The sequence below is a fragment of the Lipotes vexillifer genome, unplaced genomic scaffold (assembly GCF_000442215.2).
Source record: "Lipotes vexillifer unplaced genomic scaffold, Lipotes_vexillifer_v1.1 scaffold54, whole genome shotgun sequence".
NCBI classification, from domain to species: domain Eukaryota; kingdom Metazoa; phylum Chordata; class Mammalia; order Artiodactyla; family Lipotidae; genus Lipotes; species Lipotes vexillifer.
In genome coordinates this window covers 3,343,222-3,369,342 of record NW_006789324.1, presented here as the reverse complement: position 1 = coordinate 3,369,342, position 26,121 = coordinate 3,343,222, and the positions used below count along the sequence as shown (strand labels likewise).

General features: G+C 43.8%; 1 protein-coding gene across 2 annotated transcripts in view; it reads right to left on the bottom strand.

Moving 5' to 3' along the window:
• The window catches only part of FGGY (FGGY carbohydrate kinase domain containing), a 412,679-nt gene that overhangs the window by 4,171 nt on the left and 382,387 nt on the right, over positions 1-26,121 (bottom strand). For both annotated transcript variants that reach the window (XM_007462576.1, XM_007462575.1), the window contains one exon: positions 1,363-1,424. In XM_007462576.1, coding sequence (XP_007462638.1) covers positions 1,363-1,424 — 62 coding nt within the window. The remainder of the gene's footprint in view (positions 1-1,362; positions 1,425-26,121) is intronic.

The following is a 26,121-nucleotide window of genomic DNA, read 5'->3' as shown; positions in this document are numbered from 1 at the left end:
CAGCACCTTTGCCCGTCCATTGTATAAGGTAGAATTTGCTTTTATGTCTTAACCTCAAATACTTTCCTAAAATGATAAAAGCCACTTGCACAATTGTTCCTTCATCTCTAAACTCACTACCAGAGACTCAAGATAGGTCCTTTTCCTCTCTCAGCTGGATTGTTGAAAAACCTTTCATCTGGTCTCTCCTACCCTTAGGCCCTCTAACGCATCCTCTAAGAGGATTTTTCTAATATCTGCATCTGACCAGGTCCCACCACTGCCTAAGGTTCAGTATCTCCATTTCACCAGTAGGATGAAGTCTGAGGTCCTTAGCACGGCCTCAAAGCTCATTATGAGAGGACCCACTCTGTTACCCCCAACACCCAATTTCACTCCCTGCCATCTCCCATCTCATACTTTGCATTTCAGAATTATGAGTTATTGATAGTTTCCTGAATATACAATGCTGTTGCCACCTTTGTAACTTTGCCTGTGTTATTCCTCTACTGACAAAGTGCTTTTTGGTTTTGGCCTGACAACTTCTTTTAAGCATTTAAAGTCAGCTAGACTTAACCTCCTCTCAAAAGCTTTGCCTCACTCCTACAGGGTCAAATTCTTTTCTGTTTTGGGTTACTTTGTCACCTGGTAATACTTCTATTAGATAACATATCCCTTTGGCTTGAAATGACCTACTGCATAAATAAGATTGTCTTATTCCCTTCTAAATCCTGCCTAGATGCCAAAGAGCATAATGCCTTGAAGATAGCAGGCACTCAATACATTAGTGTTTGTGAATTGGGGTTAAAACATTAATCAAAGTTATGCTGACGTACTGTACAGTATAGGGAACTATACTCAGTATTTTATAATTACCTATAAAGGAAGAGAATCTGAAGAAGAATATCTCTCTCTCTCTCTCTCTCTCTCTCTATATATATATATATATATATATAATCACTGTGCTGTATACCTGAAACTAACAGGATATTGTAAATTAACTATACTTCAATTTAAAATAAAAGTCATGTTGTAGCCCTCAAAGTCACATGATGCAAAGCGTGGAGGAACAGACAGATGCTACTGTGTGGAAAACATAAGAGATCCCCATTTTAGAACAGAGGAGACCAGATTTACTGCTAATGACCTAGGGAAAAAAACATTGGTTGGAGAGTTCAAAAGTTTGGATATGACCTCCAGGTCTGGCCCTATCTAGCTCCGTGATCTTGGGGAACTGAAAGAGACTTTACGTCTCTGAGACTTAGTTTTATCAACTATTAAATGAAAGGCCTGGCTTGCCCTGTGGTTTATTCCGGCTCTAAAGTTGCATGTGTCTGTTGTCCTCATTCCTCAGCACTGTGCATAGAAAACATATAAACTTACCTTTTATCCTCACGTCTAGGAAACACAACTTTCCCAACTTTGCTCATTCTTGCCATTGCCTCCTGTCAAATGGAAAACAGAACACACAGAACTAAGTTGGAAAGTTAATACCAATGTGAGGCCTGTCACAGGCAAGAACATTCTTTTTCTTTTTTTAGTAAATTTATTTATTTATTTTTGGCTGTGTTGGGTCTTCATTGCTGAGCGTGGGCTTTCTCTAGTTGTGGCGAGCGGGGGGCTACTCTTCCTTGCGATGCGCGGGCTTCTCATTGCGGTGGCTTCCCTTTGTTGTGGAGCACGGGCTCTAGGTGGACGGGCTTCACTAGTTGTGGCACGCCGACTCAGTAGTTGTGGCTCCCGGGCTCTAGAGCGCAGGCTCAGTTGTTGGGGCACATGGGATTAGTTGCTCCGCGGCATGTGGGATCTTCCCGGACTAGGGCTTGAACCTGTGTCCCCTGTGTTGGCAGGTGGATTCTTAACCACTGAGCCACCAAGTAAGTCCCAGCAAGAACATTCTAATTAGAATTTCCTTCCCTTAAGAGATTCAGTGAGTCCTTTTTTTTTTTTCGACTTACTTTCTCTGGTGATAAGATTAAAATCCAGTGAACATTAAAGGTTACATCTATGACCACACAGCCTGGGCTTAATAAATTGTTGCCTATTGAGACCTCCAGGGCATAAACAACCCGGAAGAAAGCACTTTGATTAGCTGTTTAGTGATGTCTTGAAATCAGTGAATAATAAGATAGAAAATGATTTTCAGATTATGGAATGATATTAGCAAGGTCAACTTCAGAGAGAAAAAAATGACATTGATTTCACCCATGATTTTATTTTTTTTATTTTTTTATTTTTTTTTTGCGATATGTGGGCCTCTCACTGTCGTGGCCTTTCCCGTTGCCGGACGCGCAAGCTCAGCGGCCACGGCTCACAGGCCCAGCCGCTACGCGGCTCACGGGCCCAGCCGCTACGCGGCATGTGGGATCCTCCCAGACCGGGGCACGAACCCGTATCCCCTGCATCGGCAGGCGGACTCTCAACCACTGCACCACCAGGGAGGCCCGGCAAAGCACTTTTATTATGGCTTGCAGGGTGTGGTGGGAAGGAATTATTTCCCCTTTGCATTACCTGGACACAAGGGCTTGAGAAGGCAACATAATCAGCCACTGAGCACGTTGTCTGCTTAACTCACAACAGCAGTAACTGAACAGAAGCCACTCTGCACCTGTACTTTAAGACAGAACATTTAAGACCTCTTCATTTCACTTTTAGTTCTTTTTCCAGTAGTCTCTTCAACTGTGCATATATAGATGTGAGACCTCTGGGCTGAGTCTAATGGACTTGACCTCAGGACTTTCTTGTCTTTACAATGCGGTTAGCGGGCAGTCAGCAAGTTGCAGTTTCTTGGTGGACACAGTCAGAGTGAAGAGCAGCAAGATCAACCATAGATTGTGTTGGCTCTATTATATGAATGGAGAGGTCAAGTTTCCTCGGGCAGTCTCCCAATGCTATTAAGTTTATGGGAAAGTTAGGGGGAATGGAGTAAACCCAAACTTTGGATTCCAAAGACTTACCTGGGGAGATTGCAAGCAACAGCATGACAAAGCTCCTCAGAATAGGTCCTGTCTTAGGAACAGCTATTGAACTCTTATTGTAAAGGATGTAGTCATTCTGAGGTCACATATGTACAACTTCTTACTCTCTCTATATATTAATTACTCAATATGTACAGACACTGTGCTAGGGATACAGATTTGCATAAGATATACTCTTTGCCCTGGAGAAACTCACACACGAGCAGAGGAGGAAAGAAATGTAAAAAGCTGACTACCACACAGAATGTGAAAGGCCCTGGGTACCTTCAAAACGTATCCAAGTGTTTCCTTGCCCATCCTTACCACCTTACTTATGATTTATTTATTTACACACACACACACACACACACACATACATGCACACACACACACACATATACATATATATTTAATTATATAATTATATAAATAATATGTTTATTATTTATCACTAATTCCTTTTTGACAATCCGTGTACTTATTGGTTTATGTGTTCCTTCTCTCCCTCTCCATTCCTTGTTCTAACCAGAATGTAAGCTACACAGTCGGGGAGCTTTGTCTATTTGCTGCTTAATCTCAGTACCTAGAATATTCATAAAATGTATTGAGCCCCTTCTATGTGCCAAGCACAGCACCCAATATATATGGAATACAGAGATGAAGAATGAATGGGTCCTTTCATCAAAGAGCTCACCACAGAATGGAAAAGACATTTACTGTGATCAAAATAGAGTGTGACAAATACTATGCTAGAAGCAGATAAACTTCTTTTCAATAGTTATTCAAGGATTAAGAAACTTGATACTTTTTCATCTGCTAATCACTTACACATATTTCCAATCTGGCAAGGATGTCCTACCAACTCTTCCCCAAGGATGCCTTGGACATTCTGAACTAGTTATCTGGTTTCCTAGCCCCCAGTGGATTTAAAAGTGCTGTTTGGGAGATCAGAGATGCTGAGAGTAGCAAGCACACAAGACAGCAGAAAGAAATGGTAGCCTTATTAAGGAGGAGATGTGAAAACTTATTGAAAAGGGAATCAAGGTGAAAGGATAAGAACCAACGAAGGTCAGACTGGGGCCATTCTGCAAAATAGCAAAAATATCTTAGTGTGGTCACTGCCGTTCCACTTAAGAAGAATATTTTAAGAGCTCTGCTCACCCCAACACATGTCATAACATTTTCCTTCAGAAATTAAGTTCTGATTCCCTTAAAGTAAGCCCCATGTCTTGCTGAGATGGTCTCAGCCATCCCCATCGCCAACTTTGCCACTGGTTCTCTTGTTCTGGGATCGCTTCTTCCTTCACAGCGGTGCTCTGCTCTGCCTATTTTAGGGAGGACCCCGCCTCCTCCTGCCTGCCTCCTCTGAAGCTTGAAAATACTCCTCAGGTTGTGCTTAGGCTTCAGACTGGAGCCGACATTCCAGGACTGCCTTCATGGGTGGGATCCAGGAAACCTGTATTAGAGAAGGAGCTCCATAAATGTCACTTTCCTTCCCACTGTAACAGATGTGTGGACACAGGGCAGATAGCAGGGAATTCTTCTTTCCTTTCTTCACGTTACCTTTGCTTATTTTTTAAATAAATTATTGAGAAATAACAGTGATAGAAATTTCAAAGGGTTATAAAGAGGTTATTTTGTTTCTCAAAAAAGTACAGAGTTAAATGTTAAACTTAGCTCAGGTGTTGATTCCACAGTAGGTTTTTCCTGACTCATCCCCACTACCTGCCTCCCACCTACAATGAGTTACTTGCTCCCCAAGCAACTTGTGCTTCCATCTATCGCAGCATTTATGATACGGCACCACAATTCTTTGTTAGCACATCAGCCGCCCCAACTAGACTCCTGCTTCTTAAGGCAGGAACTGTTATAATTGTTTGTACTGCCAAACTCAGCATCTGGTGTATTGTATGCGCTCAGCGAATAGTCTACGGGATAAATGAACTTAAGGACCGTACACGTGAAAGAATGCTAAAATGGAAGTTTTGTCTGAGATCTAAAGTTGACAGATATGAGATAGCAAAGTGAGCTGGAAACAGACCACCCTGAAGAATTTGAAAACAAGGGTAGTTGAGGACCCATAAATCAACTCAAACCTTTCATCCATGTGGAAGGTCAGAAAAAGAGATGGATTTTTTAGGAGACAGCTGTGTGTTGACTGAGCATCAGGCCTTCTAGGGGAGAGGTGAGAGTATGGCTTCACTGACGCCACAGGGATCTCGATGTGTGTCCCTGAGGGTGTGAGACGCGGTGGGCTGAGTGTGGCTCCTGCCTGGAGAAGCGCTGGCTGGCAGCTCCAGTGTAGCAGTGAAGCAGTTGCCCTGGGACCAGCCAGCACTTCCAGAACGTGTCAGACTACAAAAGGCATGACTGCTTCCCATGAACCTGAGGTGGCCACAGGTGACAGGGCTTCCTGGGTTGCCTCAGATCCTGTCCAGTATGGCCACCTAATGAGGCAGAGGGAGCCTGCATAAAGAAGCTTGAGGCAAACTACTGGATTTTTTTTTTAATTACAAATTTATTTATTTATTTTTGGCTGTGTTAGGACTTCGCTGCTGCTCGCGGGCTTTCTCTAGTTGCGGTGAGCGGGGGCCAATCTTCGTTGCGGTGTGCGCGCGGTCTTCTCATCGCAGTGGCTTCTCTTGTTGCGGAGCACGGGCTGTAGGCACAAGGGCTTCAGTAGTTGTGGCACATGGGCTCAGTAGTTGTGGCTCGCGGTCTCTAGAGCACAGGCTCAGTAGTTGCGGCGTGTGGGCTTAGCTGCTCCACGGCAGGTGGGATCTTCCCGGACCAGGGCTCGAACCCGTGTCCTTTGCATTGGCATGCGGATTCTTAACCACTGCACCACCAAGGAATTCCCCTACTGGATTTTTAAGGAATTAAAAGAGCAAGCAATCTACTAGAATAGAGAAGGACAAGGACAGGATACAGTGAGAGGTTTCCAGAAGTGGAAAGTCTCCAAAAAAAAAATCTACAATGGAGCCTAGCGGTAAACACCTATTAAACTTAGCATGAAGTCCATTTATGACAATGCTGATCAAGATAAGAACTTTCCTACACCCCTGAGCTCTCTTCCCTTACACCTTCCAACCACCTCAGAAGAACAAGAAAAAAGCTAATATATACTGGAGAGAAAGTGAATGAGGAACAAAAAAGAATCTGATCACAGCCAACTCCTCACATTTGCAACAATCCCAGCTGGAGGAGTGAGGAGTTGTCTTACCTTTGGATAAAAAATGACGTGGTAGGGCTTCCCTGGTGGTGCAGTGGTTGAGAGTCCGCCTGCCGATGCAGGGGACACGAGTTCAAGCCCTGGTCCAGGAAGATCCCACGTGCCACAGAGCAACTAAGCCCGTGCGCCACAACTACTGAGCCTGTGCTCTAGAGCCCACGAGCCACAACTACTGAAGCCTACGCGCCTAGAGCCCGTGCTCCGCAACAAGAGAAGCCACCGCAGTGAGAAGCCCGCGCACAGCAACAAAGAGCAGCCCCCCGCTCGCCGCAACTAGAGGAAGCCCATGCATAGCAATGAAGCCCTGATGCAGCCAAAAATAAAATAAATAAAATAAATAAACTTATATTTTAAAAAATTATGCTTCCACAGGCAGTCAAATGACTTGTGCTCACTCTCTTCTCTCCTGGGACACAGGGCTCACTATGGGTATTTGACACAATATGGAGAATGCCCAGAGGATCAGTGCTGTCATCAGAAATAGCACTGCTGAGTTTTCTCATTTCTCCAAATAATTAACATAAAACTGAAACCTCATGAACCCACTGGCTGCAGTAAATCTGGAAATTACCATAGCACAACAATATGAATTTATTATGGAAATGCTGACATGTGCTAAATATAGTCACCCCCCACAATATATTTCTGTTCAAAGGGCTTATTTGAAGTTGGCCTCAAAATTCATACTTTTTGTCAGCAGGCAGGAGTCGGACAATCTGGATTTGTAGTACACTACGCTCTTTGGGAGTCTAGACAGCACAACGAAGACAGGGACTTTTCTCTTTCCTTTTTGCCCACACAATGAAAGCTTTTAAAAACAAAATATTTGGTAAAATCGCCTTTTAATCACTTCTTTTCTTTCTCTCTATAAGGCCGAGCTATAAATAAACCATGAAAGTTCACATTTGATTGTCACTTCTGAAAGCAAGTGTAAGAGTTTCTGTAGGAAAAAATAGGAGCCCTGTACCAAGGCCATGAAAGACTGCATTCATGGGGTTTGACCCTTTGCTGCCGTGTCAAGGCCGAGATACCAGTCCGCACACGCTGCTCACCACTTCCCTGGGAGCAGCACGGGCAGACACCAGGCCTGTGTGGGCACAGGGAACTCCCAGTTCTCACGTGTTAACGGCCTGGCTTGGGAGCCACCGAAGGGCTTTAGGCTACACTGGGTGAGGTACCCAGAGAAGTTAGGTTCAAGAAAGAAAGGAGCTCTTCACCCGTGGAGAAGATGGGGATTCCACGAGTGGCAGACACAGGAATGTTGGCAATTTGGGGAGCAGGCGATCTGATACGTTCTCTCCCACCCAGTGGGAGGGGAACAATGGCCTTAAGACTTTGGGAAGGCTGGCAGGCAGTCTAGACCAAGGCACCAAAGGGCACTCACTGCAAGCTTGGCCATGTCCAGAGTCACGGTCTACAGGGAAGAACAACCAGGACCTGGCCTGGTGGGACCTATACTGTGAACTCCCTGAAGGTAGGAACCATGTTACTGAGGGTCTCATGCCTAACACGGTCCTAGCACTTAACAGCTGCTTGGTTAATGTTTGCTGAGCTGCTGAATGAAAGGGTGATGACTTTCACGACAGAGGCGATGGGAGATCATCTAATGGTGTTTCTAAAATGGCATACATGTGCTCCAAGGAGTGCTGGAGATGATCTGTTAAGATTCCAGAAGAAAATACTGGAAGTGCCATTTATATTGACTTTTAGTCTAAAGAAATTAATTCAAGTTTAATATGCAGATTGTCACCAGATCCATCAGTTGGTCCACACATCAGACAGTCGTGAGTGAGTAAGATGTGTGAGGTGTCCTAAGGGAAGGGTGAGAGCTCTACAACACCAGGGATGACAGCATGGCACTCCATTCTATGTCCCCAGCTTCCAGGGCTTTGCTACATATCACCATTTACATGTTCCAGGTTAGTAGGTTTCTAGGTATTATCTAATTTTATTTAAATAAACCCTCACAAAATGGGCAAGCAGCTGAGAAAGATTCAACCACTGGGTTAAAGGCAATGGTGATAATTCAGATTCAAGGAAACAAAGAAATGATGATACTTTTACTAACTTGGTGCTAGCTCTTCATATTATAAGGTGAAAACCATGAAGATCTAGTCAGAAAAGACAAGAATTGGGGAAAAAAGTCAAAATTATCAAGAATACTGTTTGTTGTCCATCGTCAGATGAATGGATAAAGAAGATGTTTTATACACACACACACACACACACACACACACACACATACACACACACACTGGAATATTACTCAGCCATAAAAAAAGAATGCAACTGTGCCATTTGCAGCAATGTAGATGGACCTAGAGACTATTATGCTTAGTGAAATAAGTCAGATAGAGAAAGACAAATACTCTATGATATCACTTATATGTGGAATCTAAAAAATAATACAAGTGAATGTATATGTAAAACAGAGACAGACTCACACATATAGAGAACAAACTAGTGAGTACCAGTGGGGAGAGGGAAGGGAGGATGGGCAAGATGGGGGTAGGCGATTAAGAGAAATAAACTACCATATATAAAATAGATAAGCAACAAGCATGTATTGTACAGCACAGGGAAGCACAGCCATTATCTTGTAATAACTTTTAATGGAGTATAATCTGTAAAAATACTGAATCACTATGTTGTACACTTGAAACTAATATAATATAGTAAAGCAACTATATGTCAATTAAAAAGAAGAAAAACAAAGAACACTGTTTGAGATATAAATACAGAGACGTATTCAAAATCGTTTAGAAATCATCAATAATCATTTAAAAAAATCATTAAAAACTCACCTGGCCATAAACAGTGTACCTTTAGATACTGCATAATGTTAGTATGATGACCTCACTACAAAATAACATTTTATTTCAGCTATATTTCGGCTTTTTTATAGTGTAAATAATCTACAAGCACAGTAGAATATGTATATGCTTTATCATAAATAAGTTTGCATGTATTTAGCATGTAAGCTCAAAATTTTTTTAACTGATGGAGTACATGATCCAAAAAACAAGGCACCCATTGGCCCAGCAACCAACTTCCATGGCCATTGCTAGGTTACTGGTTTAGCCAACATTTTGCAGGTGCTTTCTCTGTGCTGTGTGCACTGTATGAACTGCTTTATGTACATGACCCTTTAAATTCTCAACACGACTTCATGACACAGATATCATCATCTATCCCCACTTTATCAACCAAGAAGTGAACAGAGTATGAGGAATTTGCCCAAGGTCAGAAAGCGAATATGCAGTAAAGCCAGAATTCCGACTCCAGGCCTTTGCTTAACCCTACACTCAGACCCAACACTCCTGTCCTCTCTGCAATGCAAAAAGCCTGATGCTTGCGTTCCCTGGGCTTGCATTCAAATCACACTTCTGCTGCTTATTAGCTGTGCCATCTCCTTGGGTGAGAATGAGTGTGTGTGCGTGTGTGAGACACACCAATACAGCACACTGTACCTTTTTTCAGAGATGCTGACACATAGTTCTGAAATACATCAATCTGCCTTCTTGAGGAGCTCTGACTCATTTTACTGGAACAACAAATTCACATGTTAATGTGTGGGCTAAGGCACATGATCCCTCCGTAGAAAAACAAAGTATAGCAATGTGATTTTCCTCCAACAAGCATTAAGAAATGGCTAGTTGTTCTGCTATTTGTTTTGTTTTGTTCTGTTTTTCTTTTGACACAGTCATCGTTTGAGCTGCACCTGGTATTCTGTGTAACCTCCATGACAACAATGTCAATTGAGAAGCAGGGTAGTTAGAGAAAGGGAAGAGTGGGGTAGGTCTTCATCACTAATCATGACGTGAAGACTCACACCTCATCTATAATTTTAAATACATGGTATCAATCTACGTACCTACCTACGCATCCACATCCACACACACCACATATATCTTATTTATTAGGGTGTCGATTACACGGGTGTACACATTTATCAAACTTCATCAAACTGTACACTTAAGATCTGTGAATTTCACTTTATGTACACTGTATCTCAACTTGAATGTGAAAGAAAAAACACTGTGTTTGTTATAAGTATGTGTTGGTATATTTATATTTTATTTTCCATTACAGAATGCCTACAAAATGGAAATAAAAATTTTCAAATGCTTATTTCTCCAATATTCACTCTAAAATACACCTTGGATTAGTCTCTTGATCATAAAGGAGGGGTAGGCGTGTGGCACTCTCCAATTTTGCAGGAAATGGAGATGCTAGCGGAAAGGTGTTAGGTTGTAGAGATAAATAGGCTTGGGATCATATCTGGGCCCTGCTACTTACCAGATGTGTGAACTAAGCCTCAGTGTTCCCATCTATAAAGTGGAAATAATAGTATCTACTCACAGCTTTGTTGAAAATTCAAGTATCCCAATCTCTGACCAACATCCTAACTGGCACCCTAACAACAGTGAGGACCAGTCAGAGTGATTTTTCAGAAAGACACTCTGACTATCACGAACTGCTAGAGTTTGAAGTCAGGCTTTACCATTTGCTGCATTATCATGGACAAATGACTTAACTTCTTTATGCCTGTTTCCTCATCTAAGAATGTGGATGAGAACAGTATGCCTCTAGTAGGACTGTTTTGAGGACCATTTATTATTTATAATAAATTTTGATTATAAAAATCAGTTTTTATAATTTATAGTTTTATAGTTTTAAAAGTTTTATTATAAAAAATAGTGCTTTATTTATAAAGCACTATTCTAAGTGCTTTGCCTGAGTTATTTCAGGCAAAGCAATTAGAATAGTGTAGCACATAGTAAATGCTCCATAAACTTTCCATATTTATTATTCCATTAGCATGCAAGCTCCATGTGGCCAGGGGTTTTTATTTGATTCATTCATTGCACTAAGAACTGTGCCTGGCCAGAATAGATGACCTATAAGTATTTCTTGGATGGGACTTCCCTGGTGGTCCAGTGGTTAAGGCTTTGCACTACCGATGCAGGGAGCATGGGTTCGATCCCTGGTTGGGGAACTAAGATCCCACCTGCCACACAGCCAAAAAAAAAAAAAAAAAAAAAATTTGTTGGATGGATCATTGAATGAAGTAAATTAGATTTTGTTTTTCTGAGCTATTTTTACCCACAATACTTCTGACACCAAATATGTGGGCTCCTCACACCAATCAATTCTCCAACTCTGCAGACACCAAGTGCTGTCCTACAATTCAGTTCAATTCTGACACTAACTACCCAGAGTTAGTGTCACTTGAGGTGAAGGGCTCAGTCCTATAAGACTGCCCCCACTTCAGATGCCACTTACAAGTCACTGGGCCTCCTGTACTTCTGACTGACCAGCTATAAACTGGGGGTTCCCATGACCTGCCCTTCCACCTCAGGTTTGCTAGAATGGCTCACAGAACTCAGGAAAGTGGTTCACTTGCCATGCCCAGTTTATTATAAAGGATACAACTCTGGAACAGCCAAATGGAAGAGCTGCATAGGGCAAGGTATAATGGAGGTGGGTGGGAGGTGGGCAAAGCTTCCATGCTTTCTGGGGCACACCACGTGAAGCTCTCCAAACCTTGTTGTTTAGGGGTTTTTATGGAGGTTTCATTTACGTAGGTACAATTAAGTAAATCATTAGCCATTGGTGATCAGCTGAATCTCCAGCCCCCTCCCCTACTTGGAGTTCAGGAAGTGAGGCTCAAAGTTCCAACCCTCTGATCATGCCTTGGTCTTGCTGGTGACCAACCCCTGTGTTGATGGTTATCTAGGGGTCCCCAGTCATCTCATTAGTATACAAAAGACACTCTTCACTTCAGATTCCCAGGGGTTTAGAAGCTGTGTGCCAGGTCAAGGACAGAGGTCAAATATTTATTTTTTTGTTATATCATAGCTCTCCTCACTCCTGAAAGCTGCAACGGAAGCTTTTTGAAGGAAATTCAAATTTCATAAGAGGGCCTAGAACTGCAAGGTCGAACTTGGGTGGATGTCTCCAACCTCACCTCAGGTCTTGCTTACTGTGCTGGCTGTGCTGCGAACGCAATGGCTATGGTGCTGTTGACTGAACGTGGCAAGTTTGCCCCTGCTGGGGGCCTTCCTGCCTCTTTCAGGAGTGCGCTTCTGAATCTTAGACTGTCTGGCTTTTTCATCTGACTTAGGTCCTCTTCAAATACAATCTCAAAGAGACTGACCTGGGCCACTCTTGGCTGAAACAGTCTACTTCTCCTGAACACCCTCTACCACTTGATCCTATTTCCTTGTCTTCATAACCCTTCATAGCACTTAGCATGGCCTGAAATTATATTAATTTATCTGCATCCTTGGTTACTGTCTACTTCTTCCTTTGGCTCTCACCTCTACTCCTCCCTCATGGACCTAAGCTCTGTGAAATCAGGGTCCTTGGCTTTCTTACTCATTGATGTGTCCGTAGCTTTTAGCAGGACATTAGCTAAAGGTTAGTTGAAAGTGTACACTTATTAAATGTCTATTTTGGTGAGGCACTGTGTATCTATATCTTGCCTCATTTGATGCTAACAAACATTCTGTAACGAAGGTCTTATTATCTCAATTTATAATGAGGAAACAGAGGCTCAGACAGGTTAAGTGACTTTCCTAAGCTAGTAAATGGCTTAGCTAGGATTTGAAACTTGCTTTAACTCATGAATGAGACCAGGCCTAATCCTTGAGGAGCTCACAGCCAATAGGCAGATCTTCAGCGTCAGTTCATGACAATTTATCTTGCTCTGATGACTTTAGGGCCCTGTAAAACCCTGAAAGCTTGCTTTCTCCACCATCAAAGATAAATTCAATTATAGTCATGACATTGTGCTTACAAAGGCAGGAAGATGGATTCAGTGATGTATGGAAAGATTGTTCGTATTAATTTTTGAAGCAAACAAAATTACTGCCAGCTGTATGACCTTGAGTAAGACCCTTCCCCTTCCTGGGACTCACTTTCCTTATCAGCAAAATAAAGGGGTTGGATTAGATTATTTCTGAAGTCTTTGCCAGCTCTGCAATCTGTTGGTTCCATGTACATGGCTTTTTTTGATTAACTCTCAGTTGACAAATGAACCAGTTACCCCCAATGGTACATTTTATTAGGTTTTTGTTTTGTTTTTTTAAACTAGGTTCACTCTAAGAGGGAATATACCCACTGTGTTTCCCCAGCAAGGTACAGCTTCATTCCAACTCAGTCATGCGAGCATGGCAGAGGGGAGAGGTTCCACAATAGGCAAGGCTACCTACCACTGTGATATTTTGAAGTGCGGTCCTAATACATGGCCTGACTGCTAAGGGGCTGGGTCCTAAAATGAATAGTTGAACGACGATTCATCTTACTTACATGAGTTTGACTTGGCTCTTATGGGTTTTCTCAAAGCCGAAATATCAAGCTTCTTACTAAAAGCATTAGATTACAGACTTCAAAACTGCAAGCTAGCTATCACCCATCTAATAATCTGTTATTGACTGAAAAAGAAATGGTCCTACTAATATTTCTGGCTGAGAATATAAGGTAATGCAGTGAGCTATAAAAATAATACTAATAACAATAACTCAACAATAACAATAATGATGGCAGCTAACATTTATTGAGTACTTACTACGGCTCAGTATTGTACTGAACGCTTTACCTACTTCAAATCCCCAGTTGAAAGATGAGGAGACACACAGTTTTGGAATTCTATTCTTAACCATTCACTGTGGGACAAAGGCTTTGGTGATATAGAGACCATAATTCAAATCCTAGCTCTGCCACTTAACACTCTGAGTCTCAATTTTAAAAATGGGAATCTTTTATTTATTTATTTATTTTTTGCGGTACGCGGGCCACTCACTGTTGTGGCCTCTCCCGTTGCGGAGCACAGGCTCCCGATGCGCAGGCTCAGCGGCCATGGCTCACGGGCCCAGCCGCTCCGCGGCATGTGGGATCTTCCCGGACCGGGGCACGAACCCGTGTCCCCTGCATCGGCAGGCGGACGCTCAATCACTGCGCCACCAGGGAAGCCCCAAAAATGGGAATCTTAATACCTATTTTATAGGTCTATTGTTACGGAATAAATGATTAAAACTATAGTTGTTGTTACTACTACTACTACTACTACTATTTACCCATCAACTGAAACAAAGCTTATTTTCCCAGAAACTTCATTAAAAGTAAGAGTTAACATGTATTACTTGGGTATATGTTTCAGGTTGGTGGGGTAGGTGGGCTGGGGAAGATGGTGGGTGTCAATATTCTCATGCCTCCTTATTATCATTTCCAGATGATTACTCCTCCATCAGCAAGCAAAAAAACTCACTCTGAAGTTTATGCCACCTAATGATAGAGATATAATCATACTCAGCTCCCCTGCATCTCAGTGCTGTCATCATCAGCCTCTTGCTGCTGTTAAATGAGGCTAAGGCTTAGATCTGAGTCTCCCTATCCATCTGGAGGTTTGTCATCATCACGTAAGACTTCAGCATCTGTTTCCAAGACCCATCCAATACTTGAGTCTTGTGTTTTCAAAGTGTTTCCAATATTCTAATTGCCACTTTCTGACTTCAATTGCCCATTAATCCAATTCTCTCACTTGCCCCATCATTCCTATCAAATGCCCCCCTCCACCTCATGGTTATTTCCAGAATCTCAATCCCTTCTTTTTCTTTCAATCCATATACCTCTTCTGACTCTGATTTCTTCCATATATAGGGGTGAGTCCCTCATCTATTAAATCAAACACATCGATCAATAGGAATCACCACTAATTCTCTTTTAGTTGCCAAACTCAATTGGTGCCTCTAATCCACAAAATTCTTTAGCCAGGATATGCTTCATTTATGACTGCAGGGGAGAAACTTTGTTTAGGATGGAGTGGGCCAACAGGAGACTGCAACTTGAGAAAACGCAACATCTTGAAAGCTCTCAGGGTCTGAACACCTTGGAAACTTACACTTCCTGCTTCAACATTAATTTTGTATTGGGAAGATTCTTTGGCCAACAGATCGGGAACCATAATTGGCAGCAAAGAATCAAAATGTGATGGTATTAACATTTCCTTATGTTCCAAGTGTGATGGGTTTATTTTACTCTGATGCAAAACCAAAGATTCCACTACTGCACAGAGACCAATATATTACAGGGTAATGAAAAAGTGGTGTGGGACATGCAGGACATAATGACTGAGCTTCAAGGGATGTTGGGTAGTCACTAATCAATTTCTCTGTGTTTAGGCTGATAAGTAAACAAATTATCTAAGACACATCTATCCTGCCCTCCATACTCCTTAAAGCTCCCTGTTTTGGATCTCCAACTCTCCTAGACTAGAGCCACATTAGAAGTAGGGCACGCACACACTGGTCTAGCCTTTGGGGCCAGCCTCAGACTGGTTTATGGTGCAGAAGAGCCTTTGGCTAAGCCAGAATGCATTTCGAACCAACAGCAGGAGGAAAAAGACAAGCAGAGAGGTTGAGTCTGAAACCAGGAGTTGGGGAGGCCAAAGATGGCACCAAAGCACCAAAAGCATGAGAAAGGCTGGAGGGAAGCTGGGAAGGAAGGAGGGAGCAGAGGTCAGACAGAGGGGACAGCATGGAAGGCAAGTCCAGGATAAATCATCGCAGTGTCCTTTTAAGTTGGTTTCTAATCTTTTTTTGTGTTCCCAAAGCTCCCTGGCTTCCCTCTGTCTTAGCACTTAGCACACAGTAGGATAAATGTCTGTTTATTTATATGCCTCTTTCACTAGACGGTGAGAGCTCAGAGGATAGAGGTCATTAATTTTAGTCAGTATTCGCAGCAATTGATATAATGTGACTTTTCAATAAACAGTGTTGAGAGAATGAAAGAACGAATGAGTAGATGGATCAATGAATTAATGAATGATTGAATGAATGAACCAGGGGTAGGATATCTGTATAAAGCAACTTTGGGATCTCCCTCAGTTATACTTTTTAGTATTTCCTAACTGTCAGGTCAACCTGCTTTTTGTCGTCAGATGTCACATGGTTAAGATCATGGGCTCTGGATTGCCTAGATCAGAACCTTGGCTCTTCTAACTGAATGGCTTAGGCAATTTAATAACCTCTTTATGCCTCAGTTTACTCATCTGTAAAATAGAAAAACAGAAATAATTACTCATAGAGTTAGAAAGATAAGAGAAAAGGCATGTAAACCATCTAATTTAGTGCCTGGCACAAGTAATAGCTTAAAAATTTGTTATTTTTATTTTTATAATTATTACACCCATCTGCACCCCAGGATTACACAGGATCTTGTAATGTTTTCTCGAGTGCTGCTATTTAAAGACAGCACTTCCCAATCTTCTGCTACACGTAACATGCTGCCTGGGCAGGGGAGCGATAAGGAGCACGGAATGAAGGAACCATTCAACATTGGATGCCAGCTGATGCTTCTGGTTAATGGGGGGAAGAAAGATGAAAAATAAGCAGAACAGGGGCTGTAGGCAATAAAAGTTGTAGGAGCTTGTAGGTTTAGAAATGTGGAGTTTATTTCTGGGTTGGACTTCTAGGCCTTTTACATAAAACAAACAAAGAAAACAACACCTATGCCAGCTGTGTTTATGAAGATGAGCTTGCTCTGGCTTTCACAAGACATAGGGAATTCAGTCTGCTTCCCTCTGGTTGCTAAGTTATTGACAAGGCACATGATGTACTGGAAAGAAAACTGATCTGGAAATCAGGAGGCTCTGGTCCTGTACAAATCTGAGTCTAGGCTCTGCAATTTTGAATGAGTTGCTTCCTTTCTCTAGATCCTAGTTTCCTCGTCTCCAAAATGGGAAGTTTGAATCAGATAATGTTTTATTGTTCAACAACTAGTTATTGAGTACCTACTGTGCGTCACGTGTTGTGCTAGGCACTGTGGATACATCAGTGAACCAGACAGCTCTGATCCTTGACCTTATGGAGTTTAGAGTGTATTAGAAAAACACAGGTGCTATAGGAGAGTGCCAGAGGGAGACAAAACTAGTCCGGGGGCTTAGAGAACTACCTGAAGGCTAAAGAGGAGTTGGACAGGTAAAGAAGGTGATGAAGAGGGTGCCAGGCTAAAGGAAGTGCACATTTGAAGGCCCCAAGTCAAGATGATGTGGCACATTCAAAAGACAAAAAGAAGTCCAAGATGGCCGGAGTAGATAGAACAGAGGGAAAAAGTGATAACAGACAAAGTTACAAATGAAGGCAGGAATAGATTTTGGGTGGCATTTTAATATCACGTTAAGGGTTTCCAACAGTATGCCAAAGTCAAGGGGAAGCCATTGGAGAGTTTTAAGCCAAAGCCATCCTATTCCAAGTTTGTGAAAGATCACCTTGGCTGATGTGTAGAGAACGGGTTAGAGAGTGGTAAAGGTGGAGGCCATTCAAGAGGCCCTTGGAGCAGTCTGGGCAAGAGCTGATGGTGGCTTGCACTAGCATGGTGACTGTGGAATTAAAGCAAAGTGGAAGAATTCAAGAGACACAAGGTATAGTTTAGAAAGAGACCAGGAGAGACCAAAGTGGAGGGAAAAGAGAGGCTGGGTTCAGAATGTCCTTGAGGTTCTGGCAGGAGTGATTAAGTAGATTTGGTGCCCTTGCCAATAGTGCCCTGTCCTAAGCTAACGCCAGTTTTGCAGGCAAAGGTGGAGATGCTGAGTTCAGATTTGAACATGTTTAAATTGAGATGCCCGCGAGACTTTTAGGTGGAGACGTCATGTGAACAGCTGTAGAGCTGCTGCCGTATAAATAGAAAATGAATCCTTAGAAGTGGATGAGATGGACAAAACCCGGTGGAAGACCAACGGAGAATGCGAGGTAGAGGAGAGAGGACAGCTGGCAAAGGAATGTGGAAAGCAGCATTCAGAGCAGCGGGAGGAAAATCAACAAAGTATGTTGTCAGTGGAAAAGTGTTTCCAAATGAACTTATCTACGAATCAGAAACAGACTCACAGACGTAGAGAACAATTGCGGTTGCCAAGCGGGGAGGTGGGGTAGGGGAGGGATGGATTGGAAGTTTGCAAATGCAAACTATTATACAGAGAATGGATCAACACCAAGGTCCTACTGTACAGCACAGAGAACTATATTCAATATCCTGTAATAAACCATAATGGAAAAGAATATGAAAAAGAATGTATATATATGTATAACTGAATCACTTTGCTGTACACTAGAAATTAACACAACGTTGTATACCAACTATACTTCAATAAAATAAATTAAAAAAAAACGTGTTTCAATGAAGGGAGTGCTCCATATTGCAAAATGCTGCTAAGGGTAAAGCAGGGTAAGGCCTGGAAAGCCCTTTGTGTTGTGCAATGGCCTAGGTTAGCATTAGTGACTTAGACTAGCATTATTTTAGTGGATTTGTGGAAGTGGAAGCTAGATCATCCTTGGCTAAGGAGGAGGGAGATGGTGCTAAGAAAATCGTGACAGTGAGGCTGGCCGCTTTTTCAAACATTTTTGCCTGTAAGAGGCAATAACTGGAGGGGCTGAGAGCTAGAAGAGGGGATTTTATTTTAAGATGAGAGTTTATGGTAGCACTGCCCAACAGAAATAATGTGAGTTACGTAAGTAATTTTAAATTTCCTAGAGGCCATTTAAAAAAGTGAAAAGAAATTGGTGAATTTAATTTTAAAATCTTTCATTTAACCTATTATTAATAAGATAGTCTACGTTCTTGTATTCATGCTAAATCTTTGAAATCTGGTGTGTCTTTTACACATTTCAATTTGGACCTGCCACATTTCAGGTGCTCAGTAACTATATCTGATGAGTGGCTACTGTATGGGACAGCACAAGTCTAGAGCAGGTTGAAATGCTGATGAGAGAAGGAGTCAGTATGGAAGGAGAGGTTAAATATGCAGGGAAAGGGATCGAATGGACTATCAGAGGCAGTGGGAGATGGAGGAGCCTCTGATGATAGGTTGGGCATCGTTCTCTCCACTGTAACAAATGTAAAGGAGAAAAAGGCAGCATCTGGGTGGAAGCAGTGGGGTACTGATAAATGCTCAACAACTGGCTCTATCAAAACACAAAAGGCCCTGATTTGTAGTGTTTGCCAATTTCTGTGGTGTAAAGACTTCCACTATGGCTAATTTCAAGCTGCTAATGTGATGTCACTGAACGAGGAGCTGGGCAGAGATGCCCACAGTTGTCTCTTGGGAGCAAGTGTGAGCCAGCTCCAGCATTCCACTGGATATGAGAAATGTAGGTTTGACAGCAGATGTCCTTCTAATGGCTCTTATTTTCTTTTTGAGGTAGCTCGTGGTTGAGAATAAATAGGAGGTCATATGTCTGAATGTGAGAGGAAAGATGGGGCTGGAAACTGGGGAGGTTTGATATGATCACTGCAGAAAATGAGAGATTAATCTGACACATTAGTCTAGTTCCTGTGAGAAAACAGATGGACACTCACACTGGGTAGCTGATGTACAGCTTAATAAAGGGTTTGTTGAAAAGAAGGTTTAGGAGAAGACTAGCAACAGTGGGGAACCATTACCGCCTCCTGGCCTGAAGAAGCAAGGGGAGGGAGTGACTCCTACCACCCGAGAGAAGATGGGAAGAGGGAGAGGACCACATGCCAGAATTGTGGTCTATGGTCTACATACATGGTACGTGGATCAGATAAACTGTGGCAATTCAGCAAGGACGGAGCTGGGGAAACAAACAGCTTCATTATCCTCCAGGCTCCTTCTGGCGCCCAGTGGCCAAACCCACCTAGAACCTAGAGGGTGAGGGAGGCTATCTGGGGATCATTACTACATAATGTTAGAAGCCTACCTTATTGTTGTATAGTATTTCCTTATAGTGTTCAGGGGCCTTTAGGCACGCATAAGGTAGAAATCTGGATTCATCTGGATTGGGATTTGGTAAAAGAAGAAAATGGGAAAAAACGAAAAAATGAAATGGCTGTAAAGAGACTGGCCAGGTGGGAAGAGAGGAGTAAGAGGAAAGTAAACAAGTCTGACAACAGCCTCTCAAAGTACACATTAACTCTGTTTTAGAGACAAGGCAACTGGAACAAAAGCAGTTGTGCGGCTTGCCTAGGAAGCAAGGTTAGTTAGCGAAGTTGGGAGATTGGTCTGCCTAGCTTGCAAGCAGCTTCTGCCCTGCCAGTCCACCTGCAAGCTATGGAGTGCTCTGACTGATCTGGGGAGAGGGGGTACATTTTCATGTTCCTTTAAACTTTTCATTGAAACTGAAGCATTTTTGGAATTTTCCTATCCCAGATACATAAACTCATGCACGCTGAAAAGCTAGGATGCCCTTTGGATTGTCATTACAGATGCTCATCCCCAATGTACAAGCTAAGAGGGGGGTGAGGAGTGTGCAAGGGTGTCTTTTGTGAAATAGAAGTGAAGTCAAGTTCTCAGGCATGCTCTCTTCCCCAGTCTGCATCTCCTCTGGTCTCCCCTCTAGGCAGTAGCTGATGAGGTCACTTTCTTCCTTACACCTAGTGGGATGGGCAGAAGGGGCGAGAGAGCGCCATATGACTCCCCCTGTGTGTCTGGTACACAACTATAACCCAAGCATATCCCCAGGGGCGTGGCATGTGGCAAATGCTCAGTGATTACAGGGTAAATGGAGTCTTTCAAGGACCATATTTTCTGTGTTAAATATTACATGATCTGACAGCAGGATATAAGATTAGAAATCAGAGTTCTCTGATTGCAAAGCTGGGAACAGTACACATACAGCACTGGAAATAGCTAGGTTGGGATTCCTGTGATGTGACCTCGGAACCTAATCTCTTTTGGCCCATTTAGGAAATCTCCTTCTTTGTAAAGCTTGGCCAATACCTAAATGGGTAGTTGTAAAGATTAAATGAGACCAAGGGTGCAAAGCTACTGGCACATGCAAGTACTCAGCAAAAGCCCATTCTTCCCACTTTCCTGTTCCTCTCTGGTCCTTCTACTTTATTTAACCCTTTCTTTCATTTCCCTGAATTATCACTTTCTTCTGACACTGTATTCCATTGACAGAAAACAGTGGTGGTTTTCCTACAACTTCCCAATCATGATTACTCTAGTTCTGTGTTGTTTTGTTTTGGTTACTTTTGGGCCTTGGTTTGGGTCTTGGTGACCCCGGGTGACCATTCTGTGGAAGCCACAGCATTTTGGATCCCATCTTCGAATAAACACCGAAAGCTTTCTTTACCTTTTCTTCCAGCTCTCGTTTGCCATCTGGTGCCTGGTTCGGCTGCATCTGTGTTTGCTTAATGACTTGAGGCAAAGGCTGAGTTTACATATGGGAAGAAGGAGAGGGCTTTGCTTGATTTCTTCCATATGTTCATTTATTCATATATTATGATTTTTGTAATCTCACCAGCACAGATCCCTTCGGACAATCCTTACCCTGTTCCTGGGAGACCTGCTTCTTTGTGTGTCCAGCTGGGCGTTTCTGTGAGAACACGTTTGCAACGCCCGATACCTTCAGCATAGCTCGGAGTGGCTTTTAGACGGGTGCAAAATCAATGTTCTTGAAGGTTCCTCTTTTTGAATGGAGGAGGACTATTTGACTTGGGAGATTCTGTAGAAAGAGTCAGAAGACCTGGGGGCTAGGCTCTGCTCTCCAGTGGGGTGAATTCAAACAAGTTCTATGACCATTCTGGCCCTCAGTTTGCTCATCATGTAGCCAAAGGCTTGGGTTGGGTTTGCTTTGACACCTAAGAGCCTCACAGCACCCAGCATTCCCGCTCCTGTTTCTTCATCTTCCTCTGGTACTGGGTCTGTGGCTCTTACAGATGAGTACGTGAAGTCCTGATGTGTGCGCTTCCTCTTCTTAGCTCCCAGGCAGAGGTATGTATGGGGGGAAAATGCAACAAAGGCATCCCATCTTCTGCATAATGCATGAATGAAAGAGGGTGAATTCTATTTCTTGTTTTGTAAAAAGTCACCACGACTTCTTTTCCTGCAGTATACTTGGGACTCAGATTACTGTGATGGAAAGAGCAGATCAGGGTTTGAAAGCTGCCTCCTTTCTACCAACCTGTGGACCTGGGCAGGTTTCTTAATTTTCCAAAGTCTTATCTTCCTTCTCCGTGAAATGGGAATAATATATCTGCCTCATAAGGATTGCGAGTAGATAAGTAACCATTAATTCCTAGCCTGGTGTTCTGCATAAAGCGAGTGTTCACAAATGTTGGTTACCTCTGCGCCCAGTGGATTCAGGGGTGAAATCCAGCTGCTGAATATGCTTCAGAGGAGGAAACTGACAATACTCAGAGAAGATCACAAAACCAGCTGGTGTCAAAGCCAGGACTAGAATTTGGGACTCCTGACTCCCAGGCTGCAGATTTTTCTTATGAGCTGAAGAGCTCAGGGTGGGGGAAAAATGGGAGGGCTGGTGAGTGGAAGAGTGTCCCAGCGGGGCCAGAAATATGTATGGGGAGTGGAGGAGGGCGAGTGGAATACTTTTTGTGAATGTCCTCAAGTCACTCTGACGCTCTCTCCCTCCCCCGTTCCTCCCCCTCCCCCTTCCCGCCTAGTGTCCGTGGTTGGGAGAGTGAAGCCCAAAAGGACGAAAAATTCTTGGCACGAATGTTTTGGATGCAGCCAGACGGACAGGTGAGACTGTGTTTTTTTTTGTTTTGTTTTGTTTTTGTTTTTTTGTTTTTTTGCGGTACACGGGCCTCTCACTGTTGTGGCCTCTCCCGTTGCGGAGCACAGGCTCCGGACGCGCAGGCTCAGCGGCCATGACTCACGGGCCCAGCCGCTCCGCGGCATGTGGGATCCTCCCGACCGGGGCACGAACCCGTGTGCCCTGCATCGGCAGGCGGACTCTCAACCACTGCGCCACCAGGGAAGCCCGAGACTGTGTTTTGATCGTTTGGGCAGAAAAGCTTTGCTAGTTTGTTTGCAGAAGTCAAATTAATCTCTGCCAGATACTCAAGAAGTGATCTGTCAGGTTGCAGGCAGGTAGAGAAGACGCGGTCTTGTCCACAGCCGCCCTTCGGACGCCTTGCTCAGAAGCATGAGGCCGAGCAGCGTGGCAAGGGAAGTTACGGCTGCCTGGAACTGCAAAGCCTGCACCTCAGACAGCTGTCTCCTCAGATCCTCCCTCTCTCTGTCGGAGAGCTGGCCGAATCTAAGAGATGAGGGCTCCCTCCTCCCCCAGGGACTTGTCCACTGCCTCTTGCTGTGTATGGCGTGCAGGTATGAACGATATGGTATGTATGTGTGTATGCATCCTGTATGTTATGGCTTGGCTGACATTCAAAGATATGCTGGCTTTAGCTGGGTGAAGGATGGGGGAAACATGCATCCAGCAGAGGAGAGGACCACATGGACCAAGGAAAAATCACACATTTGAGGCATGAGAAGGCCAGCCTGTCTGGAGCAGACGGACCGAAGGCAAGGGTGAACGAGACAGAGCCGAGAGGCAGGCAGTCCCCACACGGCCCTTGCTTGCAGTCTCTTTTCCTGGGCCGCAGGGAAGCCAGAAGCGTATTCAGCCTGGCAGGGGCCAGGTGCATGGGTCCTGGGGGAAATTAGGGCCGTGCTGCTGGACAAGAGGGATGCACACAGATACAAGAGGTGCTCAGGAGGCTTCGCTGATGGGTCAGATGGGGGTGTCACGGAGCAAGAGTTGTCAGAAGTAACTCAAGAACTCTTAGACTTCTGGGTTTACGCATCTGCCCATTTAGGTGGAGGCAGAGTGAGGACTGGAATGGAGGGCCGCCTGCACACAGCCTGCTTCTTTAGATCTGAAAGGGCTCACTCAAGGTCATGGGGTAATGGAGCCGCAGAGCCTCAGCCCCGCCTCCTGTTCAGAGGACAGCAGCCATAAGGAAAGAACATGGAGAGAAATAATGTTGCAAAGATTTCTCACAGACCTGGCCAAAGCTTCCATCAGCCAGTCATGAGGGTGTTAAGCTCCATTATTCGGTAAGAAATGGATTTGTCCTTGTAAGTGCTGCAAGATCTGGCACCTACTCCAGAGATGTGAAGGCCACCCCCCCTCCTTTTTTTTTTTTTTTTTTTTTCAAAAGCAGCAGAAGCTCTAGACAACCTGGGAGTTTAAGTGCAACCTCTGGACACCCAACACAGTGCCTATGGCCAAGACCTTCCCAAAGAGGCATCTCTGGGTTTCCCTAGGGTGGTGAGGAGGTGGTGGGAGGACAGGAAAATGCTTGTCATGAGGCCGTGGAAAATGCTAGTGTCCTTATGCACAGACATCTTGGAGCAAGAAACTACGGCTGCCTGGAACTGCAAAGCCTTGACGTGGGGGTGCACGGGGTGGGGGCCTCCATCCAGGAGTGAGTGTGAGCACGATCTGCACAGGGAGCTCAGCAGCTTTTCAAGGCTGGAATGGCTATGCGGAGGCCGGCTTTAAATCGGAAAACTGGAAGGAAATGTCCTCCGCCCCCCACTCTCTCACACATCCCCACCAGATTCCTGCTTAGGGACCAGATCTTACTTCCGCTCTTGTGGAAGACATGGAAATAAGAATCATTACCACTCCTTAAGCACTCCTTAGGAATGATGGCTAACATTTTTTGGTGTCATATGCGTTTGGCACCATGTTAAGAGTGAACATGCCTTATCTCATCAATATTTGCAGCAACCCTGTAAGATCAGTGTTATCATTATCATCCCTGTTTTACAGGGGAGAAAACAGAGGTAAACAGAGGTTAAGTAACTTGCTCAAAATCACCCAGCTAGTAAACGGTAGATCCAGAATTCAAGCCCCGGAGCTAGAATCCATGTGTTTAACTCAGTGGTATATCAAAGGGCAGGGTGGCGTGAGCCATTCACCTCGGGTGTGGACAATGTGGGTGGGAGGGTGCACTGTCTTTAGAGAACTAAAATATAAGAAGAAGAATGGTTAAAAGGTCCATCTGGTTTTACTATCACATGCACCGGCAATATGTCCGTGGTCAAATCTTCCCTCCAGGGCAAACTTTGCCCCCCTCATAAGCTAACTGTCTTAGAAGGCAGGAATCACTAGTCACATTTATGGATCTCAAATCCCATTTTATACACTCCTATCACACCCTGTACCTCTCCTTTAAGCGCTCATAACGAGTATATTGGTTATATGTGCAATTATTTCTTTATTCTCTGACTCTGTCATTGGGCCAACAACTCCTGGAGGGTAGGGACTGTGTCTATAGGTCATGCTGAAGCACAGGGCTTAGCTTGTTGGTGGTGCTCACCCAATAAATATTTGCTGAATGAATGGATGGGTGAAGAAATGGCCAATCTAAAATGCCACCGCCTGCAGGAAGTTTTCCTGAAGGGAAGAAAGACCCAGCTCTTCAGAGAGGAAGGCAGTGTGAGTGATGCTGGCGGAAGTTGTGATGCTGGGCTGGGACCCTCTTGCCTCCATGGCAGCCCAGGAAGTTCTCTGCCAGGTGTGATGAGTGTGGGTCTTAGTATAGCTTTGAGCTGCAAGGAACCCCAATTCCTCCTTATGGAATCACCCTTCCCAGGAAGGGAAGACACCCCTTTTGAGACTGATATTTGAGAACTAATAGTTACTGGAGCTCTCTAAGGCCGGAAACTATTTATCCTGAGGCATAGATTTTCGATTATCTTTAGGACTTCACAGTCCTTGATGAGGATCTAGATATTAAAAAAAAAATCCCAGTATGTTCCTTAGAGAAATTTGTTTCTGGCATGTTTCTCACTTGCTAGATAAATAACTCTGTAAACATCTCTATGACCTGGGATGTTGTTTTTACTTCAAAATGGAAGCATGTTGGTTTATAAGTTTATTAAAACTAAGACAGGGACTTCCCTGGTGGTCCAGTGGGTAAGACTCTGCGCTCCCAACATAGGAGGCCCAGGTTTGATTCCTGGTCAGGGAATTAGATCCTGCATGGGTGCTGCAACTAAGAGTTCACACTCCAGAAGTAAAAAGTCCGTATGCTGCAGCTGAAGATCTCGTGTGCCACAAGTAAGACCCAGAGAGAGAGAGAGGGAGAAAGGGAGAGAGGGAGGGAGGGAGGGAGGGAGGGAGGGAAGGAGGGAGGAGAGAGAGAGAGAGAGAGAGAGAGAGAGAGAGAGAG